This window comes from Poromitra crassiceps, assembly GCF_964638095.1.
Source record: "Poromitra crassiceps genome assembly, chromosome: 25".
In the NCBI taxonomy this organism is placed as follows: Eukaryota; Metazoa; Chordata; class Actinopteri; order Beryciformes; family Melamphaidae; genus Poromitra; species Poromitra crassiceps.
This window is the reverse complement of record NC_139649.1, coordinates 10,030,508-10,057,363: the sequence shown is the minus strand read 5'-3', so window position 1 is coordinate 10,057,363 and position 26,856 is coordinate 10,030,508. Positions and strand designations below refer to the sequence as shown.

The 26,856-nt window shown below is 45.5% G+C and overlaps 1 protein-coding gene across 6 annotated transcripts; it reads left to right on the top strand.

Annotated features, from left to right (window-relative positions):
- Positions 1 to 6,529: 6,529 nt before the first annotated feature.
- zmynd8 (zinc finger, MYND-type containing 8) lies at positions 6,530 to 26,686 on the top strand. Of its 6 annotated transcripts, none has more exons than XM_083660531.1 (21): positions 6,531 to 6,642; positions 13,075 to 13,145; positions 13,531 to 13,682; positions 16,929 to 17,150; positions 17,385 to 17,498; positions 17,957 to 18,022; positions 18,236 to 18,328; positions 18,430 to 18,517; positions 18,610 to 18,665; positions 18,748 to 18,825; positions 18,937 to 19,052; positions 19,323 to 19,816; positions 20,341 to 20,484; positions 20,665 to 20,820; positions 21,096 to 21,620; positions 21,759 to 22,250; positions 22,974 to 23,170; positions 23,638 to 23,718; positions 23,808 to 23,886; positions 24,072 to 24,311; positions 25,228 to 26,686. In XM_083660531.1, exons 1-21 carry the CDS (start codon positions 6,629 to 6,631, stop codon positions 25,401 to 25,403), a joined length of 3,654 nt encoding a protein of 1,217 aa, XP_083516657.1. In that variant the 5' UTR covers positions 6,531 to 6,628; the 3' UTR covers positions 25,404 to 26,686. The 6 variants fall into 6 exon arrangements, with proteins under 6 accessions (XP_083516661.1, XP_083516657.1, XP_083516656.1 ...); XM_083660530.1 differs by having other exon boundaries at positions 18,748 to 18,834; XM_083660532.1 differs by lacking the exon at positions 6,531 to 6,642 and adding an exon at positions 10,083 to 10,184 and having other exon boundaries at positions 18,748 to 18,834.
- The last annotated feature ends 170 nt before the right edge of the window (positions 26,687 to 26,856 follow it).

The following is a 26,856-nucleotide window of genomic DNA, read 5'->3' as shown; positions in this document are numbered from 1 at the left end:
AACCCCCGCTCACTTCCTGTTGCAGTGTTTGCTATGGACATAAAAGAAAAAAAAACATTCAAGTGCAGGACTGACCATTCCGTGAAAACCGTCTATAGGCCTACAGCTGAGCGGCGAAAACAAAAGTAACGATGTCAAGTGAATATTTCTGCAGTTTGCCGAATGCTGAGAAAAAGGAAGTGCTGTGGGGTTGCGCTCTGGTGAAAACCGTCTATAGATTGTTTATTTTAATTTTTTCTGTATGCGCACATCCACAGAGAATCACATGGAGAGCCTTAACGAGCGTTAATGACCCATGCTGCCAGCTGGTGAGGTGGAGTTTCTGCAGGCAGACGAAAAAGGATTTCTCAATGGAGAAAACATAGAGAAGGTAAGCACTGTCCATCTGCTTATATTGCCAAGATTATAATGATACAAAGTGGGTTGAAAATTGGCAAAACCTACCTTTAATTGCCACAAAGTGGCCATAATGCAGAGGGCTATGCGGTGTACCTTTTAAAGCCTAAATGTGTGTGATTTGGTTAAAGAGATAGTTCAGAGATACAGTAGTTTTGGAGAATTTTTCCCCACTTCCCCAGAGGCAGAAACAAATAAATGCCTTCAGACAGACCTTTTGAATGTATTTGGTGATAGTCTGATGTATGTCAAACAGCAATATCAGGCTATTTTGGCTCAATTGTTGAGTATCTATGGGTTCAAAATCAAATAACATAATCATGATCCCATAGGCATCCAAGAATTTAGCAAAACTAAGCAAGTAAACTAAGGTAGAGGCACGCTTTGTCTGAGGGGAGGCCCATAGTCTCAGACTTTGAAAACCCCTGCAGTAGAGGATGCTGCTGAGAGTTCAGAGGCGGTGGCATCAGCTGAGGATAATTAAGAGGGTAACCATCACAAATGATGTCACAAGGGGTGGAGCCTGGAAAAGAGACCTCCATGCCTCCTGGAGTTCTTTTCACATGAACCGAATCCTAATGTCCTCCACAACGGACGTTCCTTAAAACATGAATGCATCGAATTTTTGAAAGATATTTCAGTGTAATTCATCATCCAGCATCCAAGAGACTTGAAACAAATAAAATAAAAACAAAAAGAATGTAGTTTTCTTTCAGGTCTTAGGAGGTTAAGATCTAAGTTAAAAATACAATGCAAATAAGCAGTCATGTGACATGTGTTGGCCTAAAGGTTAAAGAAGCGAGCTTAACTCATTCACCGCCAATGACGTCTTTGACGTGTTATCAGAAATAGCCCTCCCCGCCAATGACGTGTTTGACGTGTTTTTGTTTTTATTGGTGCAGCGCCTGCAGCAAACACTTGCCCAGCCTGTGACACAGACACAGGTCCCTGCCTTCAAAGGGTAGCCGACAGCACGCGATCAAACACATACCGCAGCTGTTGTTTTGAAATTGAGCAAGAGGAAAAGCAGAGAACGGGTAACGCTTCCTTGTGCAGACAGGAGAAACGCCATTGAAACGCCCTCGGCGCGCTGCACGAGCTGGAGTCGCCTTCCTCTGTGCCAGCCAGGAGAAAACGGGAGAAAGTAATCAAGAGATGTGTTTGATCATCGGAGGAATGAGGAAATGATCGATCAGTTTGCGAGGGCGGTGAGGACGTGTTGAATAGCCGAGGGGAAAACGGGAACGATCAAATAGCAGAGTTGATATGACAGGGAGACATGGACGAGGACGGGTGTACCAGAACAAATAAAAAATAAACACAGGAACAGCTAGGCAGCAGCGGGCAGAAGGCACTCACAGCAGCCCGCTGTCCTTCTCAAGAGCTCTTCAGTTGGTTCATGAAATCGCTGGGCTGCGTGCCCTCCAGTGTTGCTCCTGGCCAATCCCAGCGCCACAGGGCGTGGTTATTGCTTATCCTATGTTGGGTTAGAAATCTAAAAGGGGGATCGTGTGTGTGTGTGTGTGTGTGTGTGTGTGTGTGTGTGTGTGTCTGTCTGTCTGTCTGTCTGTCGGTGTGTCTGTCTGTCTGTCTGTCTGTCTGCACACTCACACCGAGTAAACTGTATTGTTGAATGTAAAAAAAAAGCACTTCATGTGTATATATATATATATATATTTTTTTTTTTTTTTGTCATTTGTGTCCTAACGAATAATATTTACATGTCTGATGTCAATACAGTTCAAAATAAAAGAATTGAGAGTGAGTTATGCCTGAGATTGTGCCCTTTTACAAAAATTGCCTTTTCTCCTGTTCATTTTCTCTGGGAGAACTTTTGGGGGAAAACAGGGTGTATATAAATGGCTATAAGTAGAGTACAGAACATGCTAAAAGCTAACTTTCTTTTTGGGGGTGAAAGTAGAGACTTAGATCTTCATTTCGAGGTATTGGACATCACTGTAGTCCTAGTACAGAATTTACTGTGGGTCTTGAAAGATGACCAAACATTATGGAAATACTTGGCCTGTGCCAAAAATGCCAGTCAGATATTGGCAGTGAATGAGTTAACAGGTAAACCAGTCACTTCATCACTTCATTCGAACACTTCGCCGTGCACTTCAATCACTTTACTTCAATCACTTTACCTTGAATCAATTCTCCTGTTGCACCTACCTCATGCACATAATCCCCCCCGACACACGCGCGCGCGCACACACACACACCTGACACACACACACACACACACACACACACACACACACACACCTGACACACACACACACACACACACACACACACACACACACACACACACACACACACACACACACACACACACACACACACACACCTAAGGTGAAACGTGTTAACTGTGCAATAACTGTGCAACAGCAAAAGCTGTGTCTCAATAACTGTGCAATTTCCTGTCCCATAGCTTTGCTTGTATAGATTGATAAACAACAGTGCAATATCTCATTCATAGCCTTGTTTACAATTCAGTGTGGTTTACATATACTAGACTGTACATAGGTATACAATTATTTTGTATTTGATTCCTTCTTATATACATATTTATAGCTCTACATCACACTCATTGTAAATAATGTAAATAGCAGCTAACTTGCTTTATATATAATCGCTGTCTTTGTTTGTTCATTTTAGCTTGTATGCATAACTTTTCTTGTTTCCCTTTGAAAGCACATTAAGAGCAACATATATCAGAGTCAAATTCCCTAGACACATACTTGGCCAATAAAGAAGATTCTGATTCTTGTGACCGGAAGGTGGTTGGTTCAATCCCACGGTCTGGCAGGATAAATCTGGGTGGGGAAAGTGAAAAGGCAGCGGCAGCACTTGCCCCTCTCTCATTACCACCACTGAAGTGCCCTTGAGCAAGGCCCTTAACCCCAACCTGCTCCAGTGGAGCTGCTCAGTGGCCAGCAGATCAGACTGTGGTTGTACCGGTCAGCTTCCAGGTGTGAATGGGAGTGTGAGCATGGCCAATGGTATATGGCCCAATAGGACGAATCAGGGAGCAAGTGGGCAATATCTGTTTGTTTCCATTTTTGTCCCACTGATGTCACAATATCTATGACATCATCAGTGATGCCATCAGTGATTATTGACCAAAATCATATGACATATCATCAGTGATGTGATGGGCATTGTGACATCATCAGTGACAGTGATGTCATCAGTGATGTGAAGTTGGGCAATTGTGCGCTGCGCAGGCTGCTACGTGGCCTCGCCTGCTCTACTGGCATGTGCAGCGCACAATTGCCCAGCGGGCGAGCCTGCACAGTGGGCGAGCCTAGGGTTTCCGATACCCTAGTGTTTGAAAACAAGTGGATTGGCTATATTTCCGGGTGCAAAGTTGCCGTTCTTTAGAAACAGACCTTAGGAAGTTTCTAAACAGACTTTAGAAACCCTCCCTTGACCCTACTGCCATCCAGAACTACCGTCCTGTCTCTCTTCTCTCATTCATTTCCAAAACCCTTGAACGGGCTGCTTCCGAACAACTTTCTCTCTATCTCTCCCAGAATGACCTACTGGATCCTCTACAATCTGGCTTCAAGGCTTCTCACTCTACTGAGACCGCTCTCCTCTCAGTCACTGAGGCCCTACACACTGCTAAGGCCTCGTCCCTCTCCTCTGTCCTTGTCCTTGACTTGTCTGCAGCTTTTGATACAGTGAATCACCAGATTCTTCTCTCTACTCTCTCTGATCTAGGCATCTCAGGATCTCCTGGTCTCCTGATTTGCCTCCTATCTCTCTAACCGCTCATACCAGGTTCTATGGCGAGGATCCCTATCCAGATCCTGTACTCTTAGCACAGGTGTGCCCCAGGGGTCAGTCCTGGGCCCCTTGCTATTCCTTCTCTATATCAGATCTCTGGGCCATGTGATCTCATCTCATGGCTTCTCTTACCACTGCTATGCTGACGACACTCAGCTCTACCTCTCTCCCCCCCCCCCCCCAGACACCCAAATCGAGGCACGTATCGCTGCATGCCTCAAAGACATTGGTGCTTGGATGTCTGCCCACCATCTCAAGCTGAATCTTGGGAAAACAGAGCTACTCTTCGAAGACTAAGACTGTCCCCTCACCGATCTTTCCATATCCATTGACAACACTACCGTGTTTCCCTCTCAAACAGCTAAGAACCTTGGAGTGATCCTCGACAATCAGCTGTCCAACTCAGCCTACATCGCAGCACCTGCCCGCTCCTGCAGGTTCTCCCTGTGCAACATCCGCAAAATCTGTCCGTTTCTCACAAGGGAAGCGACACAACTCCTGGTCCAGGCACTGGTCATCTCTCGCCTGGACTACTGCAATGTTCTTCTGGCTGGGCTACCTGCTGCAGCCATCCGACCGCTTCAGCTCATTCAGAACGCTGCAGCCCGTCTGGTATTCAACCAACCCAAATTCTCTCATGTCACTCCCCTCTTCCGGGACCTTCACTGGCTTCCCATCTCGGCACGCATTCAATTCAAAACCCTAGTTCTGGCCTACAGGGCAGTACACCAGACAGCCCCTCGGTACTTACAATCTATGGTCAGGCTCCAAATCTCTCACTGTTCCCTTAGCTCCTCCACCAGCGCAGGACGCCTCGACCCTCCTTCACTACGGGGGCTCAAAAGTCGCTCATGCCGTTCACGACTCTTCTCGTCCCTGGCACCTCAATGGTCGAAGGTGCTTCCACCTTCGGTCAGGACGGCCGAATCACTGCCGATCTTTCGGAAAAGACTAAAGACACACCTTTTCAGGCTCCATCTGGGCCCTTCTTGAGCTAACTTCTTTCTCTCTCTTAAAAAAAAAAAAAAAAAAAAAAAAAAAAAAAATCTAAAGTAACCTTAAACTTGTACCACTGTTCCTTCAGAAGTTGTAGTTATCATAGACTGTGTTACATAGTGGATTGCTCTATTGCTGACAAAAATGTGTTATTGTAAGTCGCTTTAGATAAAAGCGTCTGCCAAATGACCTAATGTAAATGTAATGTAAACAGGCAGCAGTTCATGGTGAAACCACCCTCTTTGAACTCTACTCCTTCATACTTTAAGCTAGACACTATTCACCACTTTTAGGACTCTATCACCTCACTTCAGCTTGAATTGATCTTTTGTACTGTTTGAGAAATCGCAGTTTATGTTTGATACATTTTTCAGCCTTTATAGTGGGACCCTATGGAGCCAGGAACTCACTGTAGTCTAGAAGGCTGTACTTTTTTAGAATTCACACATTTTAGTACATGCAACTTTAACACGACTTAAATATATTATACATCAGGATCATATTTCTGCTCTCACTCACAGTGTGAAATTATAAGCAATGTGATGTATGGTTTTTGAGATATTAACGTTTGTTTGGCTCAGCTTGACTTCATGCTAGTTTCTGATGCAGTGGCACCCGGACGTACTTTGTTGTTGTTGTCGCGATTTCACGCTGATTCATCCTATTGAAAAAGAGATGGAAATCTCAATGTGGGTTCCCCTGGAGAAATAAAGGTGAAAGAAAAGGGTGGTGGTGGTGGGGGGGGGGGGGGGGTGATCGTAACACCGCCTAAAGAGTTCAAAGGGCAATATTGGACATATCACATGACACTGTCTTCTTGGCCTACATTTTTAGCATAGTCTCTCATGTGTGACAGAAACCTAGCAGACATATCTCGCTCGGTGTCTGTTTGCGGTTAGCTTGTGTTTGTCTAACAGGTTTTTTTTTCCTTCCCCCACAATGGCTAGTTTAACTTGAGGGTGGATGGAAGCAGAGACAAAGGCCTCCTTAGGAGTACAGGCCTCGGGCCTGTCCTTAGATGCAGCAGCCATCTGTTGACTTACTAGAAAATCCAAACACATTCTGTAGTGTAGAGCAAGTTTAGGAATCAATCCACGACCGCTCGGCGTTCTCGGCAGCTTTCTCTCGCTGCGCAACGGCTGATTATTTTGATGTAGGCCTATCTCCGCTCTCTCTCTCTGTATGCACAGCGCTTCAGCCTGCCCTGTGCTGCTAAACAAAAGACAAAGCAGCCAGGAAGTGCGCCGGCCAATCAGCGGCCGCCTTACATCTCGGCAGCGAGCGCGGCCACTCGCGGCGGGCCTTGCATCAGAGCAGCGAGTCGGGGCAGCTTGGGAGAGAGCCGTGGCTGTGTGCTCTGAAGCAGGGTGAGGAGGGCTGACAGGGCTGTCCTCCATGTTTTAACAAGCATTGACATATCACACAGAGTTTTTTTTTAGCCATGCATCCACAGAGGTAAGCTTGATTTTCATTCTTTCACATATATATACTACTCTATTTATAAGGCACCAGCCACTGTGTGTGAGATCTGTGTGCCCGAGTAATACAGGTTTGTCTTGACAGACTGGGGGGGGGAGGGAGAGACTGTTGTGTGTGTGTGTGTGTGTGTGTGTGTGTGTGTGTGTGTGTGTGTCTGTGTCTGTGTGTGTGTGTGTCACCCCCACAGCCTAGGAGTGGAGCCTGGAAGGAGAGCACAGGAGACAGCCAGACTGCCTCTCCTTAACTGGGTGCCTCTCTGGACACGGTGGCTTTTGGAATGGTCATATTATATTATTGACTGAGGAGGAGAGCTGCTTTCTTCTGTCAGGAACCTAGAGAGGGATTGAGGTTTTTGTGGTGAAGCAGGAGTTGAAGCTGGCTGTGCCACCGACCGGGGCCTGTGCTGCTGTCAAGATGGCCTCAGGCCTGCTGAGGGAACAGGGCAGGATGGTCAGAGAGAGAGAGAGGGGGCACAGGACAGGGTTAGGATGGGCAGAGAGAGAGGGGGCACACTGAACAGGGTTAGGGTTAGAGGGGGAGGGGGAGGGGAGGGACAGCACCCCCCGCAGGAATTAACAGATGGTGAACTGACAGCACAGCACGAATAATGTAGGCCTCAAGCCTGGCACCAGGGCAGGCAGGGGTGGAGGGCACTGCTGTCGATCGTGTGCCAGACCAGAGTGACAATGACGAAATAGACTAATGGTTGTCTTGTCTTGTTTTCCTGCCCCCCCCACCCCCCCAGTTCACCTCACCTTAGTGCCCTTTTTACACAGTGAATAATAAAACATGTTTTGATCAGACTTTAATCCTGTGAACTGCTCTCCAGTTTTCTAGAATACCAGTTCTCTAAGGACTATATACATATATACGTGTGTGTGTATATATATGTATATATATATATATATGTATATATATATGTATATGTATATGTATATAATGTATGTGTGTGTCACAGATGTATGTCACAGAAGCTTATTTAGCAAAGCGTTGGAGGCATTTCCTGGGCCTAGTAATGGTGTGCTCTGCTCCACACACTGTTGTTCTCTGCTGCCGAGTGGCAGCCATTTTAGAGAGCTTCCCCTCTCTGTCCCTCTGCTCCAACACTCTGAGACAGAGGAGGCAGGAAGGAAGAAGGAGAGGACTTTCTCTTAAAAGGCAGCACTGCATAGAAAACTCATCTGCTCAGAAAGGCTTAGAATACCTGTTTGAACTCGACCAGGTTTGAAACGCATGCTATTAATACATAATGCTGTTTGCTGCTGGTTTCCTGTATGTGTGTGAGTCACGTCACCCCTATCATGGTGCCTGTAGGTTTCAGGTATTAACTATTGATTCATTATTGTATATCAATTTCCTCCAGTTGATCAGGGGTGTGATTTCATTCTTCAATATGTTCCAGGGGGGAAGGTGCGCTAGTTTTTTTTTTACATTTGTCATTATTACTGGATTTGCCTATTGACAAAGAAGGCGTCTTAAAAATGAGCAGGGGAACTATGGCCCAGATATAATAATGGCAGACGTATAGTGTTGCTCGACGACCAGGGTTCAGCTGCACTCTGCACTGATTGAAAGAGCCAATCTTTTCAGCCCCTGGCTTTTTGTGAATGGTGTTTGGTAATGCCTCTAATCCCGTCATTCCACTCTGCTGTGAGGGTGGAGGCTCTGTGAGGGTGGAGGCTCTGTGAGGGTGGAGACTCTGTGAGGGTGGAGGCTCTGTGAGGGTGGAGGCTCTGTGAGGGTGGATGACTATGTGAGGGTGGAGGTTCTGTGAGGGTGGAGGCTCTGTGAGGGTGGGTTCTGTGAGGGTGGAGGTTCTGTGAGGGTGGAGGCTCTGTGAGGGTGGAGGTTCTGTGAGGGTGGAGGTTCTGTGAGGGTGGATGTTCTGTGAGGGTGGAGGCTCTGGGAGGGTGGATGTTCTGTGAGGGTGGAGGTTCTGTGAGGGTGGAGGTTCTGTGAGGGTGGATGCTCTGTGAGGGTGGAGGCTCTGTGAGGGTGGAGGTTCTGTGAGGGTGGAGGCTCTGTGAGGGTGGATGTTCTGTGAGGGTGGATGTTCTGTGAGGGTGGATGCTCTGTGAGGGTGGAGGCTCTGTGAGGGTGGAGGTTCTGTGAGGGTGGAGGCTCTGTGAGGGTGGAGGCTCTGTGAGGGTGGATGCTCTGAGAGGGAGGATGACACGGCCGATTTTGTGGGTCAATATATTTTAAAAAAAAAATCCTTTTCACGGCTGGCTTCCTCATCTTTAAATTATACCGCAAACCCTTGGGGGTCTGACCTTCCCAAATGACCTTCTTGGCCCCCTCCATATTTGTTTCCCAATTAAAGTGTGGTTCATCGTTAGTACTGTATATGTGTACCAGTCGGTTGCATTGTGCCTGTGTACCAGTCGGTTGCATTGTGCCTGTGTACCAGTCGGTTGCATCGTGCCTGTTGGTGCTTTCATGCTTTATGCCAACGGAAAATAAGAAATGGAAATAATGAGAAGCTCTCTCTGAAATGTATTCCATAGATGACTTCGCCTTCACACCAGTTGGATCTGTATGTTGTTATTTCAGCTCACTGTCGTCTGCTCAAAAAGCAACCAGGCAGATATTGATTTTGAGAAGATGGACTAATGGCAGCTGAAAAGGCTTGAGGCGGAGAAGGAGGAGGAAGCTTGTGGGCAGCAGGACTGTAGCAGCACGACGTGTTTTATAAACCGCAGCAACCGTCCATTTTGACCGGGAGGCCGCGGTGACATTTTCAATCCTGTCTTTGTGCTCGGTGTGCAGCAGGCCCTCACTGCTGCATTCCAGCACACTGCTCCACTGCTAAGCTGTAGCTACTGTACGCTGCTTACAGCAGAGAGCTATGTGTGTGTGTGTGTGTGTGTGTGTGTGTGTGTGTGTGTGTGTGTGTGTGTGTGCGTGTGCGCGTGTGTGTGTGTGCGTGTGCGTGTGCAGTGCACTGCAGTCAGGGAGAGAGAGAGAGACTGTCTTCAAAATGGACGCCGTACGCACACACTGAGAGCTGAGAGAGCAGCACGGTGAGGGAGGGAATCTGATATGCAGCCTGTCAAGCCTGTGGAACGACATCTTCTTCCATGTTTGATCAAATACACACATCAGTGCCAGTGGTGCTCCTCCGTGTGCTCCTCAGAGGGGACTTGGTTCTCAGGAGGTTTTTCAGCCACATAGCAGCAGTAGCAGTAGCAACCCTCTCTGCATTGCAGCACTGTCTGTGGGTGAGGAGAGTGGGGAGAAGAGAAGAAGCTCCGTGTGTGGTGGCACACGGAGCTCGGCACCCAATCAGGCACCTCCGTGTGGCACGCTAACCAATCGGCAGAGCCCACACAGCCGAGGTTAAAGATTGACAATTGTGGTGGAGAGGAGAGCAGCAGGGAGAGAGAGAAGGCCCTTTCTGGGGAAGCCTGGACCCATCTTTTCCTCAGTCCTCATCCATCCCCCAACAACAACGCCCTCAAATCACTGACAAAGATCAAAGAATAGACAGAAGATTCTGTGTGAGGAAAGGAAAACAGGTACGCTGTTGATTTCCTACATTGAGGCATGGGTGGTATGTCATTGGTGGGTGTGTGGAGAGGGATCAGCAGGCTACAATAGGCTATTGTATGCTCTGTAGTCTAATTTAAAATGTGTAATTTTGGCAATGATATTTTTTTTCCCTCCTTGTCTCTGTCTCTCTCTCTCTCTCTTTGTGTTGTTGTTGTATTCCTGGCCTGGACAGGAGAGGAGAGGACAGGAGAGAACAGGACAGGAGAGGAGAGGACGTTGCTGAGGTAGATTGTCTGAGGCTATTCGGATAGGTTAGTTGAGGAGGCCGGTAAAGCCATTTCTCTGCACTCCTTCCTGTCCGTGCCTGCAGAGGACGTGCTCTACTACTCCTGCCTGGCGTTTTGATGGAGGAGGAGGGGAGAGAGAGAGAGAGAGAGAAGGAAGGAGATGATAATGACATGAGAAAGGCAGTATTTTAGTGTTGAGTGAGCGGGCTATCTTTGTTTTTCATGCACAACAACACTGTGACGATGCTCTCCTCCTCCAGTGACACGATGGCAGTGAGGACAAACACTGAAGCCGTCTGACTCTGAGAGGTGAGCTGGCTGGCTGCATCTGCTGTGGAGCTGCAGAGAAAATGGCAGCACTAACCGACCGGACCGACACCCGGGGCGAGCTGATACTCTGCAGAACCTGTTGGACCGTTTTCTGTCTCTCACAAGAATGTGCTTTACATTGGCAGGAAACGCTGCCGTTTACAAACAGGATTGGGGGCTGTGGTGGTTGTTGTTGTGCAATACAGAGCGAGAGAGAGGCTGTGTCTGTTGGGCCGGTTGATCAGTGACTCTCACGACGAGGGTTTTTTTTCAAACGGAAAGGGAAATACATTTGAAATGCTTTTGACATTTTTGTCAGACACGTTCAGAGACGTTGTGGATCCTGTTGTTGTTCTCCTGTTGTTATCCAGTGATTGAATGCTAACTGACACTTGTGGCCAGTGGAAGAAGACGGGTACTTTAAGTAGAATGGCACACCGTCGTTTTGGTTTATTGATGTTTTCATTGAACAGAAGACATTTCCGTCACTTTCAGGTTGAGTCACCCAGCTATCAGTTAAGAGCTGCCCTTAGCAAATCAGCGTGCATACCCACATCCTAGATAATAGGCCTTAGAAAATCCGTTTGCACACTAGGCACATTTCAAATAGCCCGTTTTCTTTGTTGCAATGTAACTCTAGCTACACGCATTTATTTCTGGACCATTTTGATGTGCTGATGGAAACCAGCTGAGCTTTGACAGGGGTAGAAAACTCGTCTTTCCGCATCGGTCAGATGCCTCTCAGAATTTACAAGCCATTTTCAGTATTTCCCAACTGCCAAAACAATAGGAATGGTCCTAAAAAATAATGAGTAGTTAGTTACCTGCCAAAGTGGAGAAACTCAACACTCCAAAACAAACACACAACGTTTAGCAGGCTTTGGCTGCTGGCTGGTGACCGTTTTCCCTCCATGACCTTTGACCTTCATCGTTCATATCCCACTGATCCTCTGGGCTTAGTGTTTTTTAGCACACTGCTCGTCTAGACATAATGGTCTGGAGGATTAAGCCGGTCCTAAACTTTGCACGGTTTGAGCTGGACACTTGCTCGCTACAGCGAGATTTACGATTCTCTTGTTCCCAAGTGAACAGCTCAAGTCTCATCAGAATTCTCTTGGTGTTAACACCGTTAACACTTTGCCTGTTAGCCTAATTCATGGCTAGAATAAGCCCATTCCAGTAGGAGGATGAGGGGTGTAGGGAAGTTGTAGCTTCCGCTTACTTTGTGCTGGGTTATTTAAATCGGAACTCTCTACAGGTGACCGATGAGGAACTACGGAGATGTCTTTCAAGCTTTATTGGAGCAAAAGAGGCAGGAGGAGTAAGGCAGCAGATCAAGCCCGTGGCATTTGAACAACAGAGAATGGGAGAGACTAGCGAGAGAGACGCCGCTTATTTATCTCTTGGCATGTATGACATCACCGATGACATCACAACTGCACTTATGACATCACTTATGACATCATCGATGACCTCACAGTCGTAGTGACATCATCGATGACCTCATAGTTGCAGTGACATCATCGATGATCTCGCAGATGAGGGATACCGATAACGGCGGTCCAGTCCATGACATCAGCTCGTTAGGTCGCGCCAGTTCGAATCCGGCCTGTGGGTGTTCCAATGTGTATGGTCTCATCAGTCGGTATAGAGGGCCTTTTCTACAAGGGGAATGTCTTAAGAAGTAGGTGAGACCAGCCACCACTGGTATACAGACGAATATAGCCGACAACTCTGTCAGTAATGAGTAGTTGGTTTGATCCGATCGAAGCACTCCCTTTCTGAATCAAGCCGAAGCCATGCGCCTATTTCACATCCCACCTCAAGCAGCCATTTTGTGTCGCAAATGCAGGGAGTAACGCGATGTCAAAACGTAATGTACAATTTATATCAACAGAGCGGGATTACATTTTTATATCGTGTTACCTCCTGTATTTTCAACACAAAATGGCTGCTTGAACTTGAAGTGGGATGTGGAATAGGCGCATTTTTGACCATTTTCATTGAATTGTTCGTGTTCACTGAGCATGTCATAATAATCGTGATGCTCAAGCTTTGAGCAGGATATGACTGGACACACCATGATGGAGCAAATCCTTGCCTCCTTCACTTTGCCTTAAAGGACCTTGCTTGCTTGTGATGATGGTGTTGGACACAGTAAAGAGCTCGCTCGTATTTGCAATGGCCGTTTTCACCTGAAACGACGAAGGACAACAAATAACAAAAAAGAGATCTGTATGGGGTATTTTCAGCCATAGGTTTCTATATCCCAGAGGTTGCCAAAGCCTTGACGATGCCTCCTCTCTCTTTCCTGCGTCAGTGTGGCTGAGGAGGAGGGGAAGCCTGAGACAGATGCAGTAGAAGGAATGGAGATCTCAACACGATCCAAAGGTAAGATGATACTGCGCACGGCTGTTTATAGAGAGCTCGCAAAGGCTATTTTTACACCTATGAGAATACATGGTAATGTTGAAAGTGCTTTGGTTTTGCTGCACGGATGTGTGTACATGTCTGACTGTGGTTTGTGTGTGTGTGTGTGTGTGTGTGTGTGGGGGGGGGGATGGGGGGGGGGCAGAAAAACAAGATGGAGGATTAGCTTCCACATTGCTGCTGCCATATGCATGTCACCATGGTTACTGGCTGCAGCCGACTGTACTGTATGAGCACAGTCGCCCTCCTGTGCTTCACAGCCCATGTTTTGCACGTCCTTTTTTTCGGGGGCCATCATTCTCCACTCCCTGGCTTGTAAGGTATGACCTTTGACTTTTGTCTGCAGTTTCAGACCCGGGGTCAGCGGAGCGGGTCACCCAGAAACGTAAAATGCCGAGCCCCTCGCACTCGTCCAACGGGCACTCATCTGCTGAAACGTCCCCCAGCCCGATGAAGAAGAAGAAGAAACCAGGTGGCGTCAGTGGCAGCAAAGACCAGGTACAGCCTCTATCCTTCACTCATTTCCTCTCGTTGTGAATGAGCTTGTCTCGTTAAAGATATATAACAAGAATAATATAATAATAATAATAAAATTTCAATTTTAAAATATTTTGTCGAATTATTCACATTTTCTATGAGCCATTCAAAGTGTTCTTTTCAATGATTAAAACTTTTTTTTTTTAAATAATTGACCATTGTTGGTTGTTTGATTTGAATTAGGTGTAGCTTGACTTTTAATAAATCTTGAATACTTCTCTAGCAGGAACCCAGATGAATGTTGCACCAAGTGAACACTCATGAGCTACAAACATGTATTCAGAGTTAACATTGGTTTTAAGTTTTCCCGTAGATTTTCTTTTATGAATTTGTCCTTGAATGTTATGCCAACCTATATTTGAAAAATGTATCGAGTATTTTCACCTTTTAGTATATAATAAACAAACATATCTTTATGTCAGTTCATGAACAGTTGTCATCCCAGCATTAGCTGCCCCAGGGGTCCATGTTCAATACAAGCTTTCAGGGAGCTTTTCCCAGGCTCTCGTGACTCACAATACAAACAGGCTAAATGAAAGGTGGAATGCTGACCATGGTCAACAAACAAACCAACCAAACCGCAGAAACCAGATCCAGCAAAAAGAACTACCGGTAGTAGTTCTTAGCGGTATATTATTGTTAGACGTATCATTTTAAATGTCTTAAAAATGAAGGTAGTGATGATAAAGAACCAGGTGACCCAATATTGATGGTTGACTGGGATGCTGCCGATGTCATAGCTGATTTATGTAAAAATTGTAGTCTACACCAGATAGTGCTCAACTGAACAACATTTTACTCATACCCCTTTCACCAAGGGTTATTCCCAGGTTGATTTTGAGTATAAAAGGGTTTGAGTATGAAAGGGTTAACCTGGGTTTCAGTGTGAATGGCACCACCCGGGTTGCTATTTGTCATGCCAATAGCCTATGCTAATAATTAGCTTAGCTTAGCTTAGCTTAGTTATGCATCTCTCCCGGGTTGTGACCTGGGTCCTACTGTATCTGAATTGTCATGATGACCAGGGTTTAACCTGTGTTGACTGAAAGAAGGGTTGAACATGGGTCAAGTAACCCTGGTCCAACTCTTGTCGTTGGTATGAAAGTGGTAATATACACACCTGAATATTTTTAAGCGCTGAAAAGGAAAAGTCCAGTTCTATTGTAATCCATAACGCTGCAATAAACTCGGCAGTAAAAATCACAGTATGATAAATTACCACACGGAGCCCTACTTAAACTCAAGAAATCTTAATAAATGGCTCTTTTAATGCAGTGTAAGACAATCGTATGATGTGATTACTTTTTAGCTCAAACTTTAGCTCACTTCTTTTTTTCATTCCCATGCTTTGCTTGCTTCTGCAGTTGATGAATGTGTCATATCATAGGTAAACAATAGCCAGTGTGCTCACACAGAGCACTTTAGATAGAGTTAGTAAATGATTAGTAACTTTACCAGAGCTTTTAGGAGTTTAATCAACACAGTTTACCCCTCAGCTGATCGGTGTCGGGTGTGTACCAAAAAAACCACATGCAGAGTGCTGAGTGAGTCACAGGAGTCTGGATATGAGTCAGACTCACAGTACATTTTGACACATTTTCGTGGTGATGTTTCAACCAACAGTCAATATAACACTTGTACTTATCAGGGCTCACAGCAGTCTGTGTTTTGCCTGTGATTTTAGTACCTTATGACAGTGATTCCCAACCAGGGGTACGTGTACTCCTAGGGGTACTTGAGCAGCTTGCAGGGGGTACTTGGAATGATTGGGGAATACAATTTACCTCCAAAATGATAAATAAATATATATATATATTCCAAGTCATTTCATAAGCCCATTGTTAAAATGTGATGTGTGTGCCGCAACTAGTTCCGCTGGCAAGTGTCAACTGCTACACTGTTCTGCTACTGATAATGGCAAAAAAAAAAACTAAAAAGCCCAAACACCGACAGTTCAGTGAAACATATATTTTGTATAGATTTACTTGTATGTAATCATCAACACGCATGAGTGAGGGGTACTATTGTCATGGAAAAACAGCTCAAGGGGTACATAAGACAAAAAAGGTTGGGAACCACTGCCTTATGGGGCATTCCTTTATACTGTAACTATGAACTGGTAATCTGACGGTTCAAAGGTCATGATCTGGGACGGTGACGTCACCAGAGCTGGTGTTTCCCAATACAAACTCGTAGGAGCCTCAGCAGCCCCGACCCTCAAAAATCCAAGATGGCTGCTCTGCGCAACAACAGTAGTTATAATAATCGTAGTAAATGCTGTTTATTAGCACTTCTGTCTTGTTTGTGTCTCATTAAATCAGCTGTACACACAGGACTGTCTAACTTCTAGCTGTGTAGTGGACATGTTGCTGCAGTGTTTGTATGTGCAAAATGCTGCGAAATGCCTTGTTATCAACTATTATTGCTAACCATGGCTAGCCTGGCTAGCGACTGGATCTGACCAAGTGCTGACTTGTTTAAACGGATGTGACGCAATGAATGACGCAATTCAACAGTGAACTTCCCAGCTCCCAGTTTTCTGCAAATGGAACGTTAACAAAACGGATGTGACGTCATTCAACCGCTACATCCCAGCTTGTTTGCGATAAAGCAGTGGTTCTCAAACTTGTTTGGCTTCAGTCCCCCCTTTCCCTGATTTCTGAATCCAAGTACCGCCTTTACTACAACATTTTGCTTAGAAAACTGCAAGAGAAAACTAGCATACAATGCAATGAATGGGCGATAACTCACCTTTTGACAAATATACTGTAACATTACAAAATAAGAAATGGAGTGAAACAGTTAGTGCCTCCTGAGCAGATTTATTTGAATGTTTCATTTATTTTCCTCATTTATTCTAAGATTTCGCCATTTTCCCCTTTCTCTCAAGTACCCCCTGTAGTACCTCCACGTACCCCTAGGGGTACACTTACCCTAGCCTAGGTAACCCCAGCCCCCACGTGACCTGCTCTCTCAGTTCCCAGTCACTAGTGACTGAGGACAGGTCTGAGAGCAGGTCACGTGGGGGATGGGTTTACCCAGGCTACACTTACCCCAGTTTGGGAACCACTGCGTTAAACGAACGAGCCATTATGTTGATGACGTTAAGCACCTTATGTTGATTCTGTGCATATGCTCTGCTTCTGTCATCTCTGTTCTGATTTTGACCCTCCCCCGACTCTGTGTTTCTTTCTGCCTGCGTTTCAGTCAGAGCTAAGACATGGTCCCTTTTACTATGCGAAGCAGCCGGCACTCACCACAGACCCCGTCGACGTTGCACCGCAGGACGGCAGGAACGACTTCTACTGCTGGCTGTGCCACCGCGAGGGCCAGGTGCTCTGCTGTGAGCTCTGCCCCCGGGTGTACCACGCCAAGTGCCTCAAACTACCAGCCGAGCCCGAGGGCGACTGGTTCTGTCCAGAGTGTGAGGTATTCACCCAGGAATGTGTCTATGGGTGATGGAATAAGCGCTATTTTAAAGCCTATATTTTCAACCCCACTGTAATGTGTCTTTGATTCTGGAAGACCTTTCAAGAGGGTTGGACCATAAGGCCATAAGTGACAAAAACATTTTAATCTACATACAGTGCATGCTATAATGGGGGAATTGCACAAAATGTTAACTGCAAAGTTTACAACTCTTTTCCTCTTGATGTCTTTTAGAAAATAACGGTTGCCGAGTGTATAGAGACTCAGAGCAAAGCCATGATGATGCTAACTATAGACCAGCTGTCTTACCTGCTAAAGTTTGCCCTTCAGAAGATGAAACAGCCAGGTGTAAGTACTCCACACTACCAAAGTGATTCATTACGTTTGGGGGCAGACAGGCTTATTTAAGACTGGGTACTCTTGTTTATTCTCATTTTTTTCATTTCTGCTTTTTCTAATTGGACATTGAGATGTATCGCTATTGGATATTGGCATGCTAATTTGTTGGCCAGTTTTGTGATTATAAGAATATGCTTATGCAGCCAAACACCATGTCCGTTTGCCAGTCATGCTTCTCCTAATTCCCATCAGTCGTGCCTGATGTCAATATCTGCAACCCTGCAATATTAACTGTCCACATATCTGTCCAGGCTGATGTAATATTGATTTGCATGTGTAAATGATCTCTTAATAACACCACTAATGATCACAGTCAGTGTGCTATAATTGGCCTGTCATGGCTGCAAACCATGACACTAAAGAGTGCTGGTGGTGAGGATACAGCTGCCCCTCTCACTCTCTTTCAGGACCACCCCCGCTCGTCATCTCACTCCCCCCATGCAGCTTCCACGCAGAGAAAGACTTTTAATTGGGTAATCAATCACACCACTAACAAGAGCCAGTCATGATTTCTTCCTCCACTGGTTTTCCTCTCTTTTGTTTGTAGTGGCTTTTAGAACTTTTTAAGTAGTAGCATGGTGATAGCATGTTCATGTGAAGTGCTGGTGTTTGGCCTAAGATAAAAAAACACAAAAATAAGGGTTTGTTTACCTTCTCCCCCTTTTCTATCTCCTGGTTTTGTACAGACCGAACCCTTCCAGAAGCCTGTTTCTCTGGAACAGCATCCAGATTATGCGGAATATATTTTCCACGCTATGGATCTTTGCACACTCGAGAAGGTAAAATACAGGGTGCCACACTTCTCTTTGAGTTAAATGTACAAATGTGGTCCAATTTGTCAGTTTGGCACCGGCACTGACCTGTTCTTTTTCTGCTGCAGAATATCAAAAAGAAAATGTATGGCTGCACAGAGGCCTTCTTAGCTGATGCCAAATGGATCTTACACAACTGTATAATATACAATGGAGGTACGTTGCATAGCTTTGACCACCACCTGTGAGAATAATCCAGTCTGTTAATAAATTGTTTAACGCAGATGCTGTATACGTCTTTGTTTTAGGCAATCACAAACTCACGGCTACAGCGAGAGTGATCGTCAAAATCTGTGAACATGAGGTGAGTGGGTTTGGGGGGGGGGGCAGAAAAGATTTTTAGTTTGGAACTGAAACTCGATATGTCTTTGATTCCCGTTTTACAGATGAACGAAATTGAGGTTTGTCCAGAGTGTTACCTGTCTGCCTGCCAAAAGAGAGAGAACTGGTTCTGCGAGCCATGTGTAAGCTCGGTAACGTCACATTTCTGACTCTACCAGGTTATTAACCCATCCAACACTCACCACTAGGATTACAACCATTTAGTCGTTGTTTTTGAATGTGTGTGTCTGCAGAGTAACCCCCACCCTCTGGTCTGGGCCAAACTCAAAGGATTCCCATTCTGGCCGGCTAAAGCTCTGCGGGACAAAGATGGACAGGTGGACGCTCGCTTCTTTGGCCAGCATGACAGGTATCAGTCAAGTCGATTTTTCATAGCCCTAATTCGCAAGCATGTCTCAGAGGGCTTGAAAGAGAATTATGTCTAGCTAAGTCTAGCTAAGCACGAGAAATAAACACGATTGAACAATCTTGTATTAGAGGGAGAGAGTGGAAGGGGGGGAGAGAATAGAGAGGGAGGGGGAGAGAATAGGGGGGAGGGGGGACCCTTTGCACTTCAGTCACTTGGGTTTGACTTTGCTGTAACAGAGGGCACATGATGATGTGATTCTTCATCCTTCAGGGCATGGGTCCCTTTAAACAATTGCTACCTCATGTCCAAAGAGATCCCCTTCTCTGTGAAGAAGACCAAGAGCATCTTCAACAGTGCCATGCAAGAGATGGAGGTCTACGTGGAGAACATGAGGAAGAGGTTTGGCGTGTTTAACTACGCCCCCTTCAGGACACCCTACACCCCCGACAACAACTTCCAGAAGCTGCTGGACCCCTCCAATCCCCTGTCCACCTCCACAAAACCCGAGAAGCAGGAGAAGATCAAGCTGAGCTTCGATATGACCGCGTCGCCCAAGATTCCTCTGGCCAGGGGCATGGTGTCTGGACCCGGGCTGGGAGGCAGCATGGCGGGCCGGCGGGTCAGCGACGGGCCTCGTTCCCCCATGAGCACCAACTCCTCGGCCCATACAGGTTCAGACGGGGAACAGGACACACCAGAAAAGACCCAGACAAAGGCCCCAAACAGTCAGTCCAGCACGGGGGAGGAGTCCATGGACTGTACAGGTATGCAACAAGATGCACTGTCGCAGTCGCCAGGGATGGGCATCGTTTGGTATTTTTCCAAAACTGGTGCTAAAACAATACTTTCAAAATGGCACCAGTGCGGAAGTGGTGCCTGAACCAATATTTTTTCAATTTAAAGTGAAAAAACAACAGCAACAACATTAAAGATGTTTTTTTAATTGCAAACACAAAGAAATTAAACAATATATTAATAAATAAATAATAAATAAAACCTGAGTTCACTAGAATAATTTAACAGTAAATAACAGTTACGATAATGGAGGGCAGATATTTCAAATCAGCAGCTCAGGCATGCCACCAAAATGAGGTACCGAAATCTGTGTTGCAATGTGGTACCTGTGGTACCGGTCGAAAAGGGACCGGTGCCATAGTGGTATGGGGTTTTGGTACCCAGACCCACTCCGTTAGAATATACAGTATACTTTTCTCATTGCATGTGTGTATTTGGGACAAGGCTGCCCCACCTCTTCTGGTATTGTTTAACACTAAATCTCTCTGTACAGCATCACCTGCCCATAGCCGACCTGGCACTGCAGGCACTTCCTTGGACGGCACCAAACCATTCCACCCTCAAGCTCCTGGCCAAGCCCCCATTCCTAAGCAGGAGAAGACACCGCCACCAGGAAGCATTCTGAACCTCAACCTAGGTGAATCCCTCATGCTGACGAATATTCTAATATTATATTATATTACGAATATTCATGAGAGTCCTTGATTATGTCCATTCTCTATGAGTAAATAAATACAGATCACTTGTGGACCAAATCATCTCAGAAATGTGATCTACATCTTCTAGTGTTGTTGATGTTGCTGTTGTGCCCTGCCAGATCGGAGCAAAGCAGAGATGGACCTGAAGGAGCTTAGTGAGACAGTCCAACAGAAACAAGGAGCGATGCCAGTCCTCACCTCTGCCAAGAGACAGACCAAGAGCCGTTTCCAGCTCAACTTGGACAAAACCATTGAGAGTTGCAAGGCGCAACTGGGTTTGTACCACATCCTTGAAAAACATCGCAATTTCTGAAGCATTTCTACTCTGAGTTGTTCAGTTTATAGTTGGTAATATGGTTGGTAATATGGCTAGTAAGCTAATGAAATTTTAGGCATGTGACTTTGAATACCATGCACAATTGCACCCTTTTAATTAAATTAGTAAGTAAATAAGTAAGTAAGTAATGAGTAATTGCACAGCTGTAGCTGAATCCTCGAATTTATTGGCTGGAGGTTAGATGTTCACCTACATTTTGTCCATGTGTTGCAGGTATAGATGAGATCTCTGAGGATGTGTATAAGGGCGTGGAACACAGCGACTCAGAGGACTCTGACAAATCTGACTCCAGCGACAGTGAGTACGCCAGCGATGAGGAGCAGCAAAAGCCCAAGGACGGCCAGGATGCAGCGCCCAATGTCAAAGGCCAGAAGGAGCCTTCCAAAACTGGAGTCAAAGACCAACCTTCCCCCAGTCAAGATAAGGAGGGGAAACCAGACATGCCCGTGGCGTCAAAGTCTGCTGCCGGTGACGCTGGTGCAACAGTGTCGGACCCCCTCTCTAAAGAGAGAGCGAGCACAGATTCGGACAAAGAGACCACAGAGAAGGCCAAAGCAGCTCCAGCATCGCCTGCTCCCAGAGAGAAGGCTCAGGTGAAGGAGGAGGTGAGGAAGCACATGCCCGCGGAGGACTCCGACTCAGAGAGGGAGCTGGTGATTGACCTTGGAGAGGAGCAGGGAGGCAAGGAGAGGAAGAGGAGCAGAAGAGACACAACCACTGTTAAGGAGCCAGCTGCTGGTAAGCCTGACGGAGAAAATTCTACTTTTCTATATTTATTCTACTAGAAAAACACAAAGTATGTATCATCTTATCTGGAAACATCAGCAAATTTGTGCTGCTGAAACTAGTGATTAATGTGTGCGCCTCTTCATGTAGGTAAAGCCCCCGCCCTGGCGGCTGCCCCGTCTCAAAACAGCACGACCCCTTCCTCAGCATCCAGTGTCTCCTCCCAGTCCCCTGTAGCCATTCCTGTCACCATGGTCTCCTTCGCTACTGCGTCGCCTGCAGCCGTCAGCCCTGCCACCTTGTCTAGTGCCACTCCGACATCAACCCCGACCCCTGCCGCCGCCTCCTCCTCTGCCCCCGCCACACCGGTGTTGAAGAAACAGCGCCCTCTGCTGCCCAGAGAGACGGCGCCAGTGGTGCAGAGAGCTGTGGTGTGGAATCCCACCACCAAGCTTCAGGCCACCTCCTCCTCTCAGAAGTGGCACCTGGAGAAGGTGCCGCGCGAGCAACAGAACCAGCAATCTGAGGCGACTGCACAGCTGCAGGCTCCATCGCCCGGGCAAGGCCAGGACCAGACACCGGCGACGGGAACCGGCTCAACGTCACAAAGCACGCGCTATCAGACCAGGCAGGCTGCCAAAGGTAGATGACATCATGCTTTACAGTAGTTCACAAGTTTGACCATTTGTAGGTATGGGAGTGTACGCCATAGAGACAGTCGGCATGTCTGGGAACGCCCATACAGGCTCTAGGAACGCCCACAATAGACGCTGGGTTAGCTGGCTCAGCCTGGCTGGGGGCGTGGTCAGGGTGGGGTAAATCCCCCGTTCTGTCCATTCAGCAAAGTTAGAATTTAGCCGATAGCCCAGCCCAGGCAGACACAATCGGGGATTTAACCACCGCAGTAAACGCACATCTGAGCAGATGTCTTGTGTTCTGCTCTAGAACCCCCAAACATGTAGTTTAGAGCCGCAGCACCGTCTTTTGGTGAGTCAGCCCATGAGATATATCGGTGGGTTTAACCCCACTCGCGCGCCAGCCGTTTAACATTTTGTGGGCGTTCCCACACATGCCGACTGTCTCTATAGTCAAAAATTTGTGGAACTTTTGTTTATTTGCTTGATATCACAACTTAGTATATTCAAATGGAAGTGAATACTGTACGTCTGATTTAATGGGTTTTCATTTCAGGCCTCAAGGTAATAATAATTAGAAAATATGAAAAGTGTGTAGATGTTTTAATGTCCACTGCTTATATATGCTGAATAAATTGGTGGTTTGAGAAATCTAGCAATTCAAAGTGGAAATGTGACCCTCGGTTTTCCGTGTTTATATTGCTGATCAGGAGTTGTTTTTTAATCCTAGCTGTTCAACAAAAAGACCCTGTACTCAGCACCTCCACGTCAGCTGTCACCCTGGTGTCCAGTAGCCCTGCTTCTGTGGCACTGATGGCAGCATCAAGTTTAGGCACAGCTTCCTCATCTTCCCCAATGGCAGTAGACTTGCAGATCCCCACTGGCTCAGCAGACGTCGCTGCAGACATTGCCAAGTACACTAATAAAGTGAGCATCTTTCAAATATGTAGCTATAGTACTTCGTTTTCGTTCACAAGTGTTTAGGATAGTGTTGCCTCTTCTGGACAACTACAGTACTGACTGATCATTTACTGGTGAAATGCCTTAATTGCGCACACAAGTTCTGTGACCAATGAGCTGTATTTCTCTGAAATACTTCAACACATTTTGAAAGTGCTGTAGTATGGAAAAGACACATTCTGTCATGATGGGATTTTCACAGTGGAGCTTTATTCATCCCTCTCAAATGTTAACATGTTTAGCGATGTCAGTCAGTGCTTGAAATATTACAAACGTTGGTGATTTTGTTATGCAAGTAGGAACTGTGTCCACAATGGACTTGTAGATAAGGCAAAATACTAAATTTGCATTTTGATTTCAAATATTAATATGGTCCTTCCATTTTTTTTTTCTTGACCGAGACATCTGAATATTATGGTCTACTGTTCTTTCAGATAATGGATGCAATCAAAGGAACAATGACTGAAATCTACAATGACCTTTCTAAAAGTACTTCAGGGAATACAATAGCAGAGGTAGGCGTTTGACCTCAGCCCCCAGAGACTGAATACAATTCTGATCATAAAACTGTCACGGGATATTAAATGACTGTTGTCTTTCACAGATAAGACGACTGAGAATTGAAATTGAAAAATTACAGTGGTTACATCAACAGGAGTTGTCGGAAATGAAGCACAATCTTGGTGAGGACTTTTGTTTTTAATCGTCAAAGTACTACACGTTGAGATGTGTGTGTGTGTGTGTGTGTGTGTGCGCGTGCGAAACAATGTATTGAATTGAGAACTTTTGTTTTTAATCATCAAAGCACTGCACATTGAGAGGTTTGTGTGTGAAACAATGTATTGAAGTAAAAGCACATTTTGTGTAGAGTTGACGATGGCGGAGATGAGGCAGAGTCTGGAGCAGGAGCGGGAGAGGTTGGTGGCGGAGATGAAGAAGCAGATGGAGCTGGAGAAGCAGCAAGCCGTGGACGAGACGAAGAAGAAACAGTGGTGCGCCAACTGCAGGAAAGAGGCCATCTTCTACTGCTGCTGGAACACCAGCTACTGTGATTACCCCTGCCAGCAAGCCCACTGGCCAGAACACATGAAGTCCTGTACCCAGTCAGGTAACGATGGCACATGGCAGCATGCATGTTACAGATGACATTCAAACAAACAGGACTTATCATTCTCTCTATCACAACTGTATCGCAACTATTGCAACTCTTTAAGGCTGTATTATGCTCACCCTGCCGTGAAGGGCGCGGGGGTGGAGCGAGGGCCGGGCGCGTCAAATGACGTAAATTTGTTGGGCGTGGTTATTCGCTACCTCCGTCGGCGCTCGCCGTGTGCCTGATTTTTTTTCTCACAGCGCGAGCTCCGGACGGCTTCTCTCCAAACATGGCCGCTTTCAAGCCACTGAGCCCTGAACACTGAGCTGTGTTTTCACCACATTTCTTGACCCATGTGGTAGACTATAAACTTTGATTTGCAACTGTTGGTTTTTAGTCATTTCACCAAGTAAATGTGTTGTGTTGAGAGCATTATTGAGAGAGATTAAAAGCAGCACAGAGTAGGCAATCAGGGCTGAGAAGTAAAACGGCTTTCAGTAAAAACAAGTTTGGTGAGGCATTCATGTGCTGATGTGCGGTCGTTTGAGAGTGAAAGCGCACTCAGTACTGCACATAATAGCGTTTCATAGCGACTTTTCACGGGCTGTTCTGTACAATACATGCTGATCACTTCTGATAGTATAATGGCATCTGCCCCAGCGCGAGGTCTGCACGGTGACTCCCGGAGACTCGCGGAGCTCCACCCCCACGGAGCTTGCTCGAGTATAAGAGCACCTTTACTCAGTCCTATGCTCAATCAGTGGTATGCATGATCAACAGCCAGACTATGTATCGGGCTAATTTAAAAGCACACAAATCCGATCTATTCTCCAAATGATAGTAATTCCCCCGTGCAAGTAAATGATACATGGAAGGGTACATTTTCATACTTGTAATGATGTGTTTTTGTCCACTTTTGTCCTATTACTAGCAACAGCCCCACAGCAAGAGCCTGAGGCTGAGTCCACAGCAGAGCCTCCAAAGGGTTTATCACAGGCCGGCGGTGGCCCGATCGCTCTCAGAGACACTGCGGTCTCTGCACCATCAGACAAAGACTGTGACGTGGAGAAGAAGAGCACGGACAATGTTGCCGTCAGTTTGTCGTAACCCGTCTTACCAATACTTGAAAATGTAAATCTATACAGATTTTTTTTTTCACTACAAGAATATAATGTAACATTTTCTCTGTCAAGCCGCTGCTAAAGGAGCAATCCAAAATGTGTTTTATTTTATATATCTCCTCTTTCCCTCTTTCTGGCCTGATGTACGACACCCAGAGCACTATATTCTTTCCCCCATTTCAACGTGGCAACAAGGAGAATGACAGCAAGACGCTTTTAACCACTAGAGGGGGAGAAGTTTAAAGTACTGTAATGTCTCTCTAAAGCACTTAAATACTGCTTATTTGTACTCTTTTTGCAGTCTCTTTAGAACTGCCAATATACTGTAAGGTGCTCATGAACATATACCAGTGCTTCAATGGAAAACATATATACCGTACGTAGTCACAGTGTGAAGGGAAACAATTGGCCAATTTGATTTAAGATTGCAAAAACGTAACCCCTTTGAATGGACCACCTTACTTTTAGATTAGAGGACTGTTGACGGAAATGTCTGTAAATTACTTTTTTGTATTGTATGTTAATTTATTTCAGTTATTCTGATGTTGCCTGCTGTATAGTGCAAAGAAAATAACAAATACAAACATTTTACATAGGCTGTTTCTATACAGTATATTGCTCAACAAACCAGTGAATTAAGGAACACATGCAAGTCAATAACAGATGTTTTATTTTTATTTTTTTAATCATATTTCATCTTTCTACTCTACGTATTATTCAGCTTCCGCTTCGTCCCGCACCAGTCTTACTGCTAAATAAATCAAAAATCAGTTTGTGAATTAGGCCTGCCTGCACCAAATTGACAAGCAAATCTCAAAGTCAAATGAGATGTAGAGAGTGATATCAATGCCTGTCAGAATAACATCAATAACATGATTATTAATTTCAAAATCACATTTGCTTTATTGGCATGAATGTCACAATATTGCCAAAGCATCAAGAATCAAATTAAATACATTAAGATTGATTGGTACATATCTATTATATACAATACTCACACATTGTATGAGCGCTGATAAATGGTTTGGTTAGTTTAATTTAGTTACTCAGCAGTCAAATCAGCAGCTTTTATGTTATTATCACAAGTGGGTTTTGAACACCGAGAACATCATTTACCATGTTTCAGATGACACTGTACATTCTTGACAAATTGTCGGTCACATTTTTTTATATAATTTGTCTTGGAGGAACTCATTTCATTTATTGTATGGATGCATGGGTTCAAAACTATATTTTGTCAGCGGGACACTGTCACTGCTGTTGTTTACACTGTACAGTAAAATTGACGTTTAAAAAAAAAAAAGATATTTGACCCTGATTTTATTTCATATACGGTATATATATTTTTAGCAATAGGACAGCTACGTGTGGCTTCAACATATTAACCACTCAGTAGTCATACATGTTAACTAATCAAAACTATATTTTACCTTCAAAAT

Bases quoted from the DNA above. Each gene is read 5' to 3' on its own strand.
- zmynd8 (XM_083660530.1), top strand. The intron at 23,719-23,807 runs GTAGGCGTTTGA...TGTCTTTCACAG, and splicing joins CAGGGAATACAATAGCAGAG to ATAAGACGACTGAGAATTGA. The intron at 24,312-25,227 runs GTAACGATGGCA...TCCTATTACTAG, and splicing joins GAAGTCCTGTACCCAGTCAG to CAACAGCCCCACAGCAAGAG.